The 14,819-nt window shown below is 42.0% G+C and overlaps 1 protein-coding gene across 1 annotated transcript in view; it reads left to right on the plus strand.

Moving 5' to 3' along the window:
• Nucleotides 1–14,819, plus strand: part of Cdk5rap2 (CDK5 regulatory subunit associated protein 2) — a 171,848-nt gene that overhangs the window by 47,269 nt on the left and 109,760 nt on the right. The window contains exons 10-12 of the mRNA XM_032902842.1: nt 649–768; nt 3,209–3,301; nt 7,761–7,979. Of these exons, the coding sequence (XP_032758733.1) occupies nt 649–768; nt 3,209–3,301; nt 7,761–7,979 (432 nt within the window). The remainder of the gene's footprint in view (nt 1–648; nt 769–3,208; nt 3,302–7,760; nt 7,980–14,819) is intronic.

Genomic DNA, 14,819 nt, shown 5'->3' on the forward strand with positions numbered 1-14,819 from the left:
ATGTGGTACCTGAGACTCAGAAGGTGAAGTCACTTGCCCATGATCACATAGCTGGGAGGAGGGAATTTTCCTGTTTGATTCCAGCACCCAGGCTCCCAGAGCTCTTAGTCACGACGGCTGGAATTTGTACAGTGCTTGCCAGTGTAGAAAGCACTTTCCCATCCATTATCTCATCTGATCCTCACAACAGCCCAGGAGGGAGGCAGTAGCGATTATCTTAAGATGTGAACTCAGGACTATAAATGTACGGCTCAGTCTCCATCAAACCAAACTCTCTCCTAGCTTTTGTAGCATTAAGGAATGAAATTAATGATCTGTTATTTCCTCCAAATAACCTGGTGCCGTTTTGAAGACTCTGATGTGACTGTATTCAGATTTTAGAAGGCAGTAGAGTCCTTCCCATAGGAATAGCTGTCAGCTGCTCAAGCGATCTGATCCCCTTCCCTTCACCCGGCCCTGTTGCCGTGAGCAGTAACACAGTAACTGGGAGCTGATGCCACGGCGTTCGGCTCGACTAGGAAACATTAATCACAGGTTGACAGGAATAAGATAGAATAACTGCATTTGAGTGTGCTCTTAAAGATATATTTACAGTGCATTTTGGTTGGAACACATCAACTTCGTGAATCTTTTTCTAATCTAATTTAGGCACTTCAGGAGGACCTGAGAGAGAAGGAAAGAGAAATTGCTACAGAGAAGAAAAATAGCTTAAAGAGGGATAAAGCCATTCAGGGTCTAACCATGGCATTAAAATCAAAGGAGAAAGAGGTATGTCTGAGGAGTGAAGTGGGATTTTTCTTTATTAGTTTCCATGGCTTGCCTGTCCTACCCTGAAGTTTTAGATCTAGACAGAAAGGCTGCAAGTACTAGGACTGTACAGCAATGGGTCCTTTAGTCAGTTAGGTATGCGCTAAACCTGAGTTAGTGCTGCCAGTAGGCAAACGAATACAATTTTCTAGTAAGCCACATTGATAGAGGTGCAAAGATGTAAGTTAATTTAAATAATACATGAACATAATCATTTCAACATGAAGTTCATGAAACAAGCAGTAGTTAGCTATGTAGCATTTTGTCCCTCAGTACCAAAGGTTTAAAGGTCAGCTGTACTTCTAACCTCTCAGTTGAGACTTTGCCAGGTGTGTTAGTGACTGCCTTAAAGGACAGTACAGATGACTCTTGAAGGGCAGCTGAAACTTGACATGAAGGAATTTAGGAGGCAGGGCTCTGGCTGGGAAGCAAAAAGCCCACCTGGCTTGTTGCCTTTAGCACCCAAGGTGGTGGCTAATGTTTTTTTTTCTTACCCCTTGTTGGTATTGAAATCTGTTATATCTCAGTGATTAACTAAGGCTCTCACTCAGCAGAGAGAACCAGCTCTACTTTGTGATGTGCATGTCAGAGTGATGGGTGTTGGGACTGAGACAAGTGCAGGGGTTGGACAGACAGATGGAAGGGTAACTGATCCTTATTAGGGTGGATGTGGGGAGTAGATGTTGCTTAGAAAAGGGGATGCTGAACTTATGCTGAGTCCTGAATGGTGAGAAGGCATAAGTGGGAAAAGAGTTGCAGATGGGAGGCCAGTTTGGAGACTGAGAACACAATGGCCAAAGCATGTGATGTGTGGCAGCACAAAAGGTCTGGGGTTCGAGGGAACAAAGTGCACAATTTCGATAAAACTGTAGATATTGGATGTGTTGCAAGGGCCCATTGGTGTTGGTACTAATCATATTATCTGCTTGCAGGGTGCGAGTAGCAGAGTAGCAGCTATGTTTTCACCTTAGAGGAGCCCCTGACTGTATTTGAAGAGAGGTTTCAGGAGGTAGAGAGTAGAGGCAAATTGGGTAGTTCAGGCAAGAGCCAAGAAAGGCTTTATTAGAACAGAGGTCACAGCAAGCAAAATGGAAGAAGAAGACTGTATCCAAGAAATAAATTTTAGAAATAATTAAAAATAGAAATAAATTTGGAAAATCTGATAATTAGTTGTAAGAATTCAGAGAAGGAACAGTCAAGGTGACTCTAGGTGTCTTGCCTTACATGATGAGGATATGTGGTGACATGGACATGGATTAGAGCATGGAGAGTATCATATGACATTGCGACAGGAGCATTGGCTTTGAGGACTGTGCAGGCCTTCCTTGTTAGGAGGCAGAGGGCTTAACACGTCTGACGTGTGGGCAGAGAGGGAAAGGCAGCTGACTTGGGAATCCTTGTTGTTAGTCATGAGTTAAGATTCTGAGAATTGACCAATATAGTCAGTGAAAGCAGAGACTGGGAAGGAAGGAGGCTAAGGATGCTACTCTAAGCCATAGTATGAATTTAGGAATGGCACAGGCGTGCGACGGAAGACAGCAGGGATGGTTACAGAGGAAGGAATTGGTGCTGAGAAGCTAACGGAGTGCAGTGTCAGCTACAATTGCGATTTGTTTTTTTTCCCCCATGGTAGCTATGATTCATATGATGCACTGGGGCCCCTGCTGGAGTAGGAGACCTCAGTATGTGGCATTAGTAGTGGAAGAGTTCCAAGGTATAGAGGTGGGAGTACATAGTGGATCGCAGGGTATAAAAGGTACAGAATTTTGGGAAAAGCCACTCAGTTATTGTGAGTTATATGAATGACCAACAGTAATAATAGTGGCGATGCTTTTTATGTTGGTGCTAATGTGCATTACCTCATTACCACTAACAACACCATAGTTAGGTGAGTGGTGTTTATCATGCATTAGTCAATTTCAAAGGCAGGATAACTTTATAGAGTTTTCTTTTACTCATTTTTTTCTGATGCTGAAAGTTCAAGATCACACACTCTCTGATGTGCTCAGCTGCGGATGAGGTCTAATGACAGGTAGCAGGTATGTAGGCAAGAGGGTCAGCTCATGTTTCAGATGAAGCCTGATAGATTGGGCTACTCTAGAACCTTCTAAGAGCATGTTCCAAGTTGACCCAAGGACCTCTCACTAGGATTCACTTCTTGAAGGTCTACTTCCTCTAAAATTGCCACATGGGGGCTCTGATACATAGGCACATGAGGGGCATACATTGACTTTGCGTGGACCATGGCAACAGGTGAGGGGATTCAGTGTCAGAGAGGTTAAGCCACCCAGTTAACAAATGGCAAAACGAGAAATCCTACTCAGAGCTTGTGTTTCTAAAGCACTACAGGTCAGGGAAGGGGAGTCCAGCTGTGGGTGGTCACCATTTGTTGTTTTCCCAGGTTGAAGAACTTAATTCCATAATCAAAGAACTCACTGCTGACTCCACCCAAAGTAGAGAGGCTCCCTTGAAAACCCAGGTCTCCGAATTCGAGGTAAAGAGTTTTCATTAGTAAAAGTGGCTCTCTCAGGTCTTCATTCCAGGAGAGGCCTGGACTTTGCAGCTGAAGGGAACCTGGGGGTTTGCAATAAGGGGAACCATAGGTGGTCTTTAGTGATAGAATTGGTTGAGTCTATATAATTAAAGGAGGCCCTCCTCCACCAGTTTTAGAAGCTTCTCAGGCCTCTTCTCAGTGGGGTGATGATGGTGATGGTGATGAAGACAGCTACTCAGTAGTTGGAACTGCTGAGTTTACTTTTAGCATTCATGTAGAATATCTCATTTAATCTTCACTGTCCTTGAGGAAAGTAATTATCATACCCTTGTGTTTTGAGGGGTTTGAGGCTCATTGAGGGAGTGCAGCATACTAGTTCTTACAGCTAGCAGATGGTAGTGTCAGGATTTAAATTCATCAGTTGTAATAGCAGATATTTGTTGAACTCTTGCTTTGTACCCAGCCATGCTACGTATTCCCTGTAGATTACCTCCTTTACCTATGTTAAATTTGAAGTAGATACTGTTCATATCCTTATTTAATTGCAAAGGAACTCCAGCAGGAAAGATATGATCTGCTAAGGGTCACAAGACTGGTGAGTGACAGGGCCAGGGTTTAACCGTAGGGACCTTGGCACTCCACAGGCTGGAGTTCTTTGCTCCTCTTCTCTGGTTGCATCTTTCTTCCTGCTACTTTCTGAATTTGTGGTCCAGGCTTTGATACCTTTGATCTCTTTTATGCCCATAACATTGTTCTTCAAGCTTCCCACCTACTCCTCATGACAATCACAATCCCTGTATTTTCCAGATTTTACTTTTGTGCTTTTAATTATTTCAATGTTTTCATCCCATGTTTCAGTTCACCTACACAATTTATGTAAGCCTATTACTGATGTGGAATCTGTGCCATCCCCAGGTTAAGTCCATACTTGCTTAAGCTCTCTTACTCCTGCACCAAGGCTGTTCTGATGGTAAAGTAGAAGATCAGACTGATTTAGGACTATGTGACTTCTAAGATTCATACCTCCTGCCTTATCTGTTGCAGAGTTTTGGCTCACAATAAGAATAATTGCAGTAATTTGGTTTAAATCACGGGATGCTTGCAGCATAGACAGATCTCTGCTTTTGAGATCTCAGACTTGCTTCTTCTACTGTTTTGACAGTAGATGATGAAATGGAACTGAGCTTACATTTTACACCATTTCCCCCTTGCTTAGAAAATAACAAGCTTTAAAGGCCAAATTCTTTGGAAAACCATCAATATTTTCCATTGCTTAAGAAAAGAAATGCTGGCAGTTGATAGCCAGAGTCCAGTCATCCTTATGAGCCTTAGTATGTTTTACTTTTCCTTGTTACATGGGAACCTGAAGGGAAGAAAGTGGCCTTAAAAAGTTAACTGTTATTCAGACATATGACATACATTTAGTGATTTAGTAACCTTGATCCTGATCAAAATGCAATACATGCAAAGTGAGGTCTCACAATAGCAGCGTGGGGCTAGGTCCTTGTCTGCAGTCCACAAAAATCCGGCATTGCTAAAACTCTCTGAGTTGTGCATCAAGTTGGCAGGTCTCAGAAATTCTTGATTTTTCATCCAAAGAGGAGGTCTGCTTTTGACCTTTTGAGGGTTTGCGGTGGCAGGACTAGAATAGCAGTCTGTGTCCAGAGTCCACGCTTTTTACTGCTCTGCTTGTGGACGAGTGTGCACTGCATCTTTATGCCGGCGAGTCGTCTGAGGCACATGGAGTTTCAGTGCTGTATAGACCTTCAGGTGTGCTGCTCTCATGTAAAAGGACCTGTTGGGCTATGGAGTGTTGAACTAATTGCCGCCTGGTTTAGAAGCCAGTGGGGGTTTGCAGCTCTTCCACAGGGCATGAGTTTGATTCTCAGCACCCAGGAAGGACAGCAAATCCCCTGGACCTGCAGCTCCAGTTCAAGGGGGATTTGACACCCTCTTTTGGCCTTGTGGACAACTTTTCCTACATGATCCTTCCAAACATATACACATATACATAATGAAAAAGAAGAAGGAGGAGGAGGGGGAGGAGGAGGAGAAAGAGGAGGAAAAGGAGGAGGAGGAGGAGGAAAAGGAGGAGGGGAAAAAAAGACAAGCCCCACAGGATTCCTTAACATGGGACTTGACAGTGAAGCAGCAGCAGGAGATATTTAAATCCCTGGAGTGGCTGCCAAGGTACAAACTCACAGACTCCACTTCAGATCGCAGGTGTGACTGTGCAGACTACGGTGTAGGCTGGCTGTTACTCCTCTTGGCCATTTAAAGTTATTTCTGGATCGAAAGTGGCATTCTCCTCCAGGTGGAAAAGTAAGAACACTTATTGAAAAAAATTGGAAATAATTTCTATCCTTAAAGTAGGAGAAAGAAGGTAATAAGAATCACCAGCAAACTCACCTCTACATTTAACTGGCTTTCAGGTTTAGTTTATTATCATAATGGCGGGAAGATGGTGCTGGACAGGTAGCTGAGTATTCTACATCTAGATGGGCAGACAGCAGGCAGATATGAGCCACTGGACCTGGCTTAAGGATTTGAAACCTCAGACTCCACCCCCCAGTGACACTTCCTCTAACATGGCCACACCTAATCCAAGAAGGCCACATAGTTTTCAAATAATATTACTACCATTGAGTCTAGTGGGGGCGGGCGGGGGCATCTAACCCCTTAAGTATCTGGGACTACAGATGTGTACTGGGCCACTGTATATTTCATGTTCTATGAAACTTCCTTTAACATTCTGGCATTGGAAGCATAGTGTAGATTTCCTCAGATTTTTAAGTTTTCATTTTGAAATAATTATCCATTCACATATAGGTTTCAGCATCTCTTTCTTCAGTCTTCCAAGGTAACATCTCCCAAGTCACATAGCTAAAACTGGTTTAGGGCATTTTGATCCTTTTATAGTGAGCAAGAATAATTTGCCTAATTTTCTATTTGGCCTTTAGTTTCTGGTCATGTGTAATTGGGCCAAATATTTGCCACTTAGGCATCATTCAGGAAAAGGTAAAGAGCACTCTAGGGGAAGTTTTTCAAAAGGCCATTTAAGGAAAATTTAATATGAAAGTGTTTTTATGAAATGAGTCGTGTGTGTGTATTTGAGTTCTTTGAAGTTGGATTTTTAAGGAAGCTTTGCCATCATTATTTGTGCAATAATCCTGTAGAACTTCTTTTTACCACTTGGTAACTGTGAACAATAACTATGTTTAACAAGCCCCAAACTGATGGCTAATTGTAGTGTCCCCTTTGAATTTAGTCGTCTTCTTTGCATTCTTGCCAGTTTATTGGTGCTAATTTGAGTCTTCTCTGGTGGGGGTAAGTGGTACCATGCCAGGGAGGAACACAGGCTGGGAATCGTTTGAATTCCAGATTTAATTATGGGCAGTCTGATGACAGAATAGTTACATAGCAACCCTAAGCATTATTTACTTATGGGTATGATTTATCCTCTGGTTGACGATGAGCATTTTCCAGGCATTGTTGGCCTTTGCTTCTTAAGTTTATTTAAGCACTAACATCAACTTCGATATCAATTTCCTTTTGTTTCCCAGGTATATACATGGTTGCAATGTTAATTTGCGTTCCTTATATATTCCTGATTCTTACAGAGTTACTAAGGAACAGTATCGTGTCAAAACAAGTTATCACCAGATAATCCCATTTAAAGAAGCATACTTTGTAACTGAAAACTTCAGTTTATCCTTTTTATTGTTGGTGTATTAGAACATTTTGTTAATTTTTTTGTGTATTACATAAACATTTTCTCAGGTGATTGTATTTAATGAAATAAAAATATTGTTGATATATTTATCCTTGAACTCTGATGACATTAGTCTTTCATAGCCCTTGAGTACCATGTTGACAGCTGGCCTCCTTTTTCTGAACATGCCTCTGAGTGTGAGTCATGCTAACAAAGAAGACCATTGCTGGTCTCGGGAACCACCACTGCTTGTCCTTTTTTTCTCCATTTTCTGATTACTATTGCTTTGCTGATTATGACATAAGGGCTTGAACTCAGGGCTTCACAAATGTTAGGCAAGTGACTTACCAACTCCACTCCAAACATCATTTTCTGCCCTTTTAAAGTTATTTAATTAAAATTGTTTTGATACCATTATAAAAGTCACATGCTCAGTTACCTTAAAATATTAGAGAATCCAGAGAAATGAAAAAGTCAGCCATATTCCCACCGCATTGAAGTTAGTTTTGTTAACAGTTTGTGTTTTTCCCTCTTGTATTTCTTGGACAGCACTATGGCCTTTCCTCTCTTACCAACAATACCACAACCTATGCTTTGTCCTGTATTTTCCCAAAATGCTACTCCTTGGGCTCTGGATACTGGATGTTGCCCATTTTATCTCCTCCCTGCCAAGTAGGCAAAACCGGAGGTCTTCTTGGTTCATTTACGACATTGAACCCAGGTCCCTGTGCTGTCCCTGTCTCCTAGGAGTCTGAGAACTGCGAGGCTGCACTGGCAGAGAAGGAAGCCCTGTTGGCCAAGCTGCACTCGGAAAACGTCACAAAGAATACTGAGAACCATAGGTTGCTCAGGAATGTTAAAAAGGTCACCCAGGAGTTGAATGACCTGAAGAAGGAGAAGCTGAGACTAGAGCGGGACCTGGAGGAAGCCCACCGAGAAGGGAACAGAGGAGCCCGAACCATCCATGTGAGTGCCTCCTACTCTCCTGACATTGTGAGTGGTGCATCAGGAATCGGGTCAGCCATGGCTACTGCTCACAGGGAGATGAACGCTGTGAGGATGTAAGGATGTAAACATAAAGACTTAAGATGGTCTTTAGAAAATCTAAAGATTTTTCTCTTATCTCCTCAGTGGAAACGACCCGGCTTGACACCCGTTCACCCCTCTCTCTCACTGTTGCCATTAAGTTGGACAATAGTGTTTGTCTTGCTGGTTAAAAGTCCACTGCTCACTCCTGCTATGCCGCTGGGTTGGGGATGTTCTTCAGATACATGTTTTGTGTCAATGTATTTAGTCCCTTGGTTGCTCTTCAGTTGACTTAACCATACTGATTTCAAGTACTGGGTATTTCCCCTTGTAACCTACACGGCACCAAATGCCCCTGTGTGTGAGTATTTATTCACTGGCTATTCTGATAGAGGTTTAATTACTGACTCAAACCCCACCAATATTTAAAAACTACTTGATAGATATCAAAGTCAACCCTCTTTCTTTTTTTTTTAAGATTTATTTATTTATTTATTTATTTATTTATTTATTTATTATATACACTGTAGCTGTCCTCAGACACACCAGAAGAGGGCAGCAGATCTCATTACAAATGGTTGTGAACCACCATGTAGTTGTTGGAATTTGAACTCAGAACATCTGGAAGAGCAATCAGTGCTCTTAATCACTGAGCCATCTCTCCATCCTGATAGATATCAAAGTGTTCTCCAGACAAATTGTCCTGTGTTTTAAGACTGCTTTATTCAATACTAGATATTAGTATATTAGTATTTAAAAATTCTTCCTAAATTTGGTATATTATTAAATTCCAGTTCTATCTAAACTTGAGTAGTCATCATGTTTTTATTGAATCTCTCCTGAGAGTCACATCTACATGTACAGCCTTGTTACATCAGGCAGGATGAGCTCGAGTGGGCATGGATTCTGTGTTATACGTCACTCTCCATAGTCTGGAATGGGAAGTTATCAGAGATAAAGCTCAGAGAAGTTAGTCATAGTTACCCCTGCCTCTTGGCGGGGTGCCAAAATCCATGTTGCCTTGCTTGTATCAACGCTAAGGAGGCAAGTGGAATACAGACATTTGTATGTTGCAATAAGTATTTCAACAAATGTTTGGAGAGCTAGAATGGGGATTTAGAGAAAAAACCATTAGCTACACTTGTACCCCCTGAGTGAAGCTACTGTCTTTCCTGTCAGCATTCCTTTCATCTCCAGTGCACCTGACCTCTCAGTCCAGTCACAGACTGATGATCACTGGCTGTGGTTTTACATCACTCACATTGCCTAGGTACCTTCCATGTCTTGTAGAACAAAGCATGGCATGGTGAGTGGCACTTGCTCTCACTGAGAGCTTTCTTACGGGTATCTAATAACTTTTTCCTTTGCTTGGACATTTTGGCTATTTAAATAATACCACAGGAAACATCTCTGTGAGAGCAGACATTGTCTCACCAAATACCTTGGATAAACTTTGAGGAGTGACAGAACTATAACACAGTGCAAACATTTTATGTTGGTTAATTGTACTTCCAGGTTGTCAGGAGTCCAGAGGGGTGTCACAGTGTGTGAGGCCACCAGAGATATTGCAATAGGCTAGTCTGATGTATCCTGATAGAAGACCTGTTTCCTATAGTTTAGATGCTGATGGGAATGGCTGGTGTGATTTCTGAAGCTTTGATTTTCTGTTGAATGCAGAAAAGGGAGAACACATATTGCACTGTTCTGTTGTGCTCCTCCTATCTGTCCAACCACACTGTGAGGTTCTGACACTCCCAGCTTGGGTCATGGACTATTTCTGTTGACAGGAGTGTGTGTATATATGGTTTCCATTATTGGCAGTCTCCTTGAGAAGTACATGTTTAGAGGGTGTTGAGCAGATACCCACAGAAAACAGTATTGTTGCAAAGGTGTGGAAGGCCAAAACAACAGTTATGTCCCTAAATGCTTATCTTGAGTGAGCTGGCTTGGAACACACAGCTTTCTGGTAATTCATTGTGAGTGTTTTTATACATTATTGTTTATATGTTTCTAATACAGTAGTCTCAGCAGTTTTATTATTTTTGCTAACATATTTCACCTCATTGCCATCACTACTTAACTCTTGGTTATAGTCTAGGAGTCTGGTTGTATCCCTCTTAAGGAGTTTTACAGTGTATCATGGACATACAGTCTGGGGAGGCATGCTGAGGTAGTAACTTTGCTTCATGGTGATAGGAGGAAACTTGCACATCTTATCAGCTTGTTGCCATTAAGTAGGTTCTTTAATTATTGAGAATGTCTCCCCCTCAACAGCTGTTATTGATATTGCTTTGGATTGACAGAGACAAAACCTAGACCTCTCAGTGGCTTTCTATTCCTGCCCTCTCAAAGAAGAAAAATCCACTTATAATTCAGCCTCATTGACTGCCTTGTGTAAACCCTCTACTAGGCATAGACACACGTCCAGAGCAGAGATTGGACCATACTGGCGGAAACACAGGATAGAAAGTGGCTTGCAGATTACAGGAGGCTAATGAAGACAATGAGTGGTTCTGTTTGTTTGGTATGAGGCAAGGCAAGCACTCTACCACCCGAGTCTCCCCCTAACCATTTTTGAGGCTGGTTTATTTTAACATACTGCTTGTTGTTGTTGTTGTTGTTGTTGTTGTTGTTGTTGTTGTTGTTCCATCCATTTCCTTGACAAAGTTACAGTTTCATTTTTCCTTAAAGCGACATAGAATACTGCCGTATTTATGTATTAGTTACCCTTCAGTTGCTGTGATAAAATACCAGGATCTAAATCAACCTAGAGGAAGGAATAAGGGGTTTATTTTGGCTTATGGTCCATTGCTGTAGGGAAGGCATAGCAACAGTTAAGCAAACTATAGTGGCAGGAGCAGGAAACTGGCTGGTCACATTTTCCATCCATACACAGGAAGCAAAGAGCAAGAACAAGAAGCTGTAAAACCTCAGAACTGGCCGCTAGTGATGTACTTCTTCCAACAAGGTTCTACCTCCTAAAGATTCCATAACCTTTCCAGAAGTACTACCAAGCAGAGCCTCCAGTTGGGGACCAAGTGATCAAATGTATGGGACATTTCTAAGTCAAACTGTCATAGAATATATGCCAGGTTTTCTTTATCTATTTAGATGATGACAGACATCCCGGCTGGTTCTGTTTCCTGGATGTCATAAATGGTACAGCACTAAGCATGGGTGAGCAAGCCTCTTTGTGCGATGTTGACTTTGAGCACTTCGGATGCATGCTTAAGAGTGGTATCGCAGAGTCATACTATAGTTCTGTTTCAGTTTTTTAGGATCCTTCATCCTGATGCCTATAGTGGTCGCACATGTTTACATTTCCACAGCAGGGAATAAGGTATCTCTTTCCCTGCATCCTCACCAGCTTTTGTTATGTTGTTAATGGTTTAGTTTTTGTTTTGTTCTTTTTATGATAACCATTATAACTCGAATGCAGTGAGGTCTCAGAGCAGTGTTAATTTGTATTTCCCTGATAACTAAGAACATTGAACACTTTCTTATGTATTTGTTGACCTATGTCTTCATTTAAGAACCCCTTTATTGGGTGGATGATTGGAATTTGGCACTTAATTTTTGCAGTTCTTTGGTGGCCTTGATGTCATTTTAGGGAGGCCTAGTACATTCAAGCCTTACTGTGAAGACAGCCCTATCCAGTGTTAGATCTTTCCTGTACACTCTCAGATTTTACTGTGTTCTGTAGACTGGAAAAGAATATTGGAAAGAAAAATATTCCGAGCTTAGGCCTCGTTCTCTGTCTACAATTTTGTTCACTCTTCAAATCCTCTCAGATAACAGAAACTGTTGTCAGAATTGATGGCAGCATGCAGGCCTGAGCCTTAGCCGGAGAGCTTACCTGTCCCTGTAGCTGGCCGCTTCATGTGTGGCCACAACCACATGTTTGGTCCCAGAGAATATTACCCTAATTTACAGATTAACTGAGCCTCGGAATTTAAATGGCTTGGTCATGGTCACCTAAACAAAGATATGCAGGTAGCAAGGATCTGGTCTGTAAATTTAGAACTTGGCCAGAGATATTATGTTGTGGTGCTGGCAAACCAGCAATAGGTAGGGATATGGTGATGGTGCATTTGGCAGAGATATTTTTATATTCTAGTTTATATTATAGTCTACAATGTTCTAGTTATTTGAAGCTTTGGAACATAATTTGTTCCTCTGAGTGTTTTTCAAACATGTGTTGTCGTTCATATAAAGTTATACAATTGAGTGAGCTTATGGATAATGGTGAAGACATCAGGATTTCAAAGGAAAAGATGGCAAGGGCTTTGAAACCATAGCACAGATAGTAAATTGTGGTATCCTCTGTGGTGCTGAAGGAGGAGACTTAAGATTCCACTGGCAGTTCCTGGCAACACGAAGAAAAAGAGAATTGAGGTTCAGGGTCTCCAGGGTTTGGAAGACGACTGTCTTAAGATAAAAGGCCAGCTTCAGCTGGGACTGAGGCCCAGGGGGAGAATTGTGTCTTGTGGGATTTTATAAAGAGAACTGAACAGTTATAAAGACTTCAACAATAGTCCATTCAGTCAAAGCAGGTCTGTGCAAGCCAGATCGATGCTGTTCAAGCCAATGGGCTTGCTTGTAAGTATTGAGGTTTTCAGTTCCTGGGACTGGACCTAGCTGTTAATCATTGTTCTGTTCTCTTGAACTTGAAAATAAGTTGGTAATACTGCAGCCCTGGTTTTACATGAACCCCAACTTAAAGTCCACACAGAGGACCCTTACAAAACAGACTTAGTTTGTTTGACATTCCCTGAATCCTGATAGCAAGCCAACTCTCGCACTCTCAGACGCCCACGCAAGGAGCATTCATTTTCTGGTCATTGTGTGTGGGGAGACAATGCCTTTAGTGGAAGCAGTTTGGATCAGAGACCCGTGGACGCGCTGTGTCTGACTGTGCGAGTGCATGAGAAGTTGGCCCATCAGGGTCAGCTCTCATGTTGGTTTTAATCGCTTTGATTACAGACAATGTGCCAGTTGACTTAGCACATGCTATAATTTGTACTTTTGTTTATTCCACACACATTTATCAAGTGCTTGCATTGGGCAGGCTTTGGTGAAAACCAGCTTTAATTTTACTGTGGGGATCTAACAGTGAGAGAGGCCAAAAATTGAGGGTGGCACATAGGTCTTCTGTATCCTGATATATGCCTCCTTGCCACCAGAGGGACCCATATCACTTAAAGCAAATTCAGAAGACAGCCCTAAGGAGGCTGAACAAGTATTCCCAGTTCAGCTGGCAGTTAACGTGACCTCTGTGGACTGTGACAGGGAGCTGACTTTGCTCTTCATTGTCCTTCCTTCCTAATTTAAATGCCCTGTTTGGCCCATAGATGTAAGACTCTTCCTCCCCATCCCCACATGTCCACCGCCACCGCTCTGTGTGTGTGTGTGTGTGTGTGTGTGTGTGTGTGTGTGTGTGTGTGTGACAAAGGATATGAGAGAGAGAGCCTTGCTTCAGATTTGATGTCTCTGGCTCAGGCTCTCAGTTTTATTCTAAGCAGATGAGGCGCAAGAGTAAGTCAAGGAGTTTTTTGTTTTTGTTGTTATTGTTGTTTTATTGTTGTTGTTTTGGTTTTTTTTGTTTTTTTGTTTGTTTGTTTGTTTTTTGTACAGCAGCCTGTGTTGGACTGTAGCTGAGCTATAGTCCCTAGACTGTCTAACAGTGCTGTATCTGTCACAGGACCTGTCATCTGCTGCCCTGACAAGTGTGTGCTTCAGTACCTGGGCACTTAACTCTGTGGGATGCATTTGCTGGCTCTAAGCCAAAACTCTAATTAAAATTGTTACTATCAAAATCCTGCGTGATCTACCAGGAATAGATTTAATTTTGGGGTAGTTCAACCTGATTCCCTCTAAATCTTATAGAACTTATTTACAGATAGCCCAAAATGACATTGGGTTGGTGTTTAGTACATCTTGAGAACCTCAACCAATACATAGTATTTGATGACAGTGCCTTGGAATGGTGGGTTAGGCTGAGGACCATAGATCCAAGAGGAGATGGTTTTACAAAGCTCAAAATGTTCCTTTGCTTTTTTTTTTATTAATCAGATGTGAAATGTTTTGAGCTGATGTGTAGCATAATGGGTAGTTTAAGTGAACTAAGTAGGATGTTGTGTCCTTGCAAATCCCAGTTACTGGGCTGGTGGGATGGCTCAAAGGGTAAAAGTGCCTTCTATACAAGCCTGACAGCCTGAGCTCCACCCTCAGAATAGAAGGAAGCATAGGAATGGAAGGGGAAAAGTGCCTCTCACAGCTATCCTCTATCTCCCGCACTGCTGTGCCACTGGTCAGCACGCACACACGCGCACACACACACACGCACACACATTCATTCATTCATTCATTCTCTCACTCTCGCTCTCACCATGCACATACCATACAAATAAATAAAGGTTAAAATGCCAGCTTTTTGTAGGAGGATGACGGACTGAGTCCTGTTCCATCCCTTGTTAGCTGTTAAACTTGCACTGTGGTGTCCATTTCTCACCTGCAGAACAGGGCTTGTTTCAAGCTTTGTGTGGGTAGATTATAGCAACTTCCATTATGTCTGTAGTGTTCTGGTGGTCACTAAGGTGTCTCTATAGAACTGAACACCAGCACTGGGTTTTGGTTGGAGCTGAGTTTTCTTAGGAATGCTTAACCTCTAAGCCACAAACTTAACTTTTTCTAAACAAACACTCACTGTGTAAAATGATATGGGGTCCTTTGTATGTTAGCTTTAAACAAGTGAGTTATGAGATATAATATGTGAGAAAA

This window comes from Rattus rattus, chromosome 1, assembly GCF_011064425.1.
Source record: "Rattus rattus isolate New Zealand chromosome 1, Rrattus_CSIRO_v1, whole genome shotgun sequence".
In the NCBI taxonomy this organism is placed as follows: Eukaryota; Metazoa; Chordata; class Mammalia; order Rodentia; family Muridae; genus Rattus; species Rattus rattus.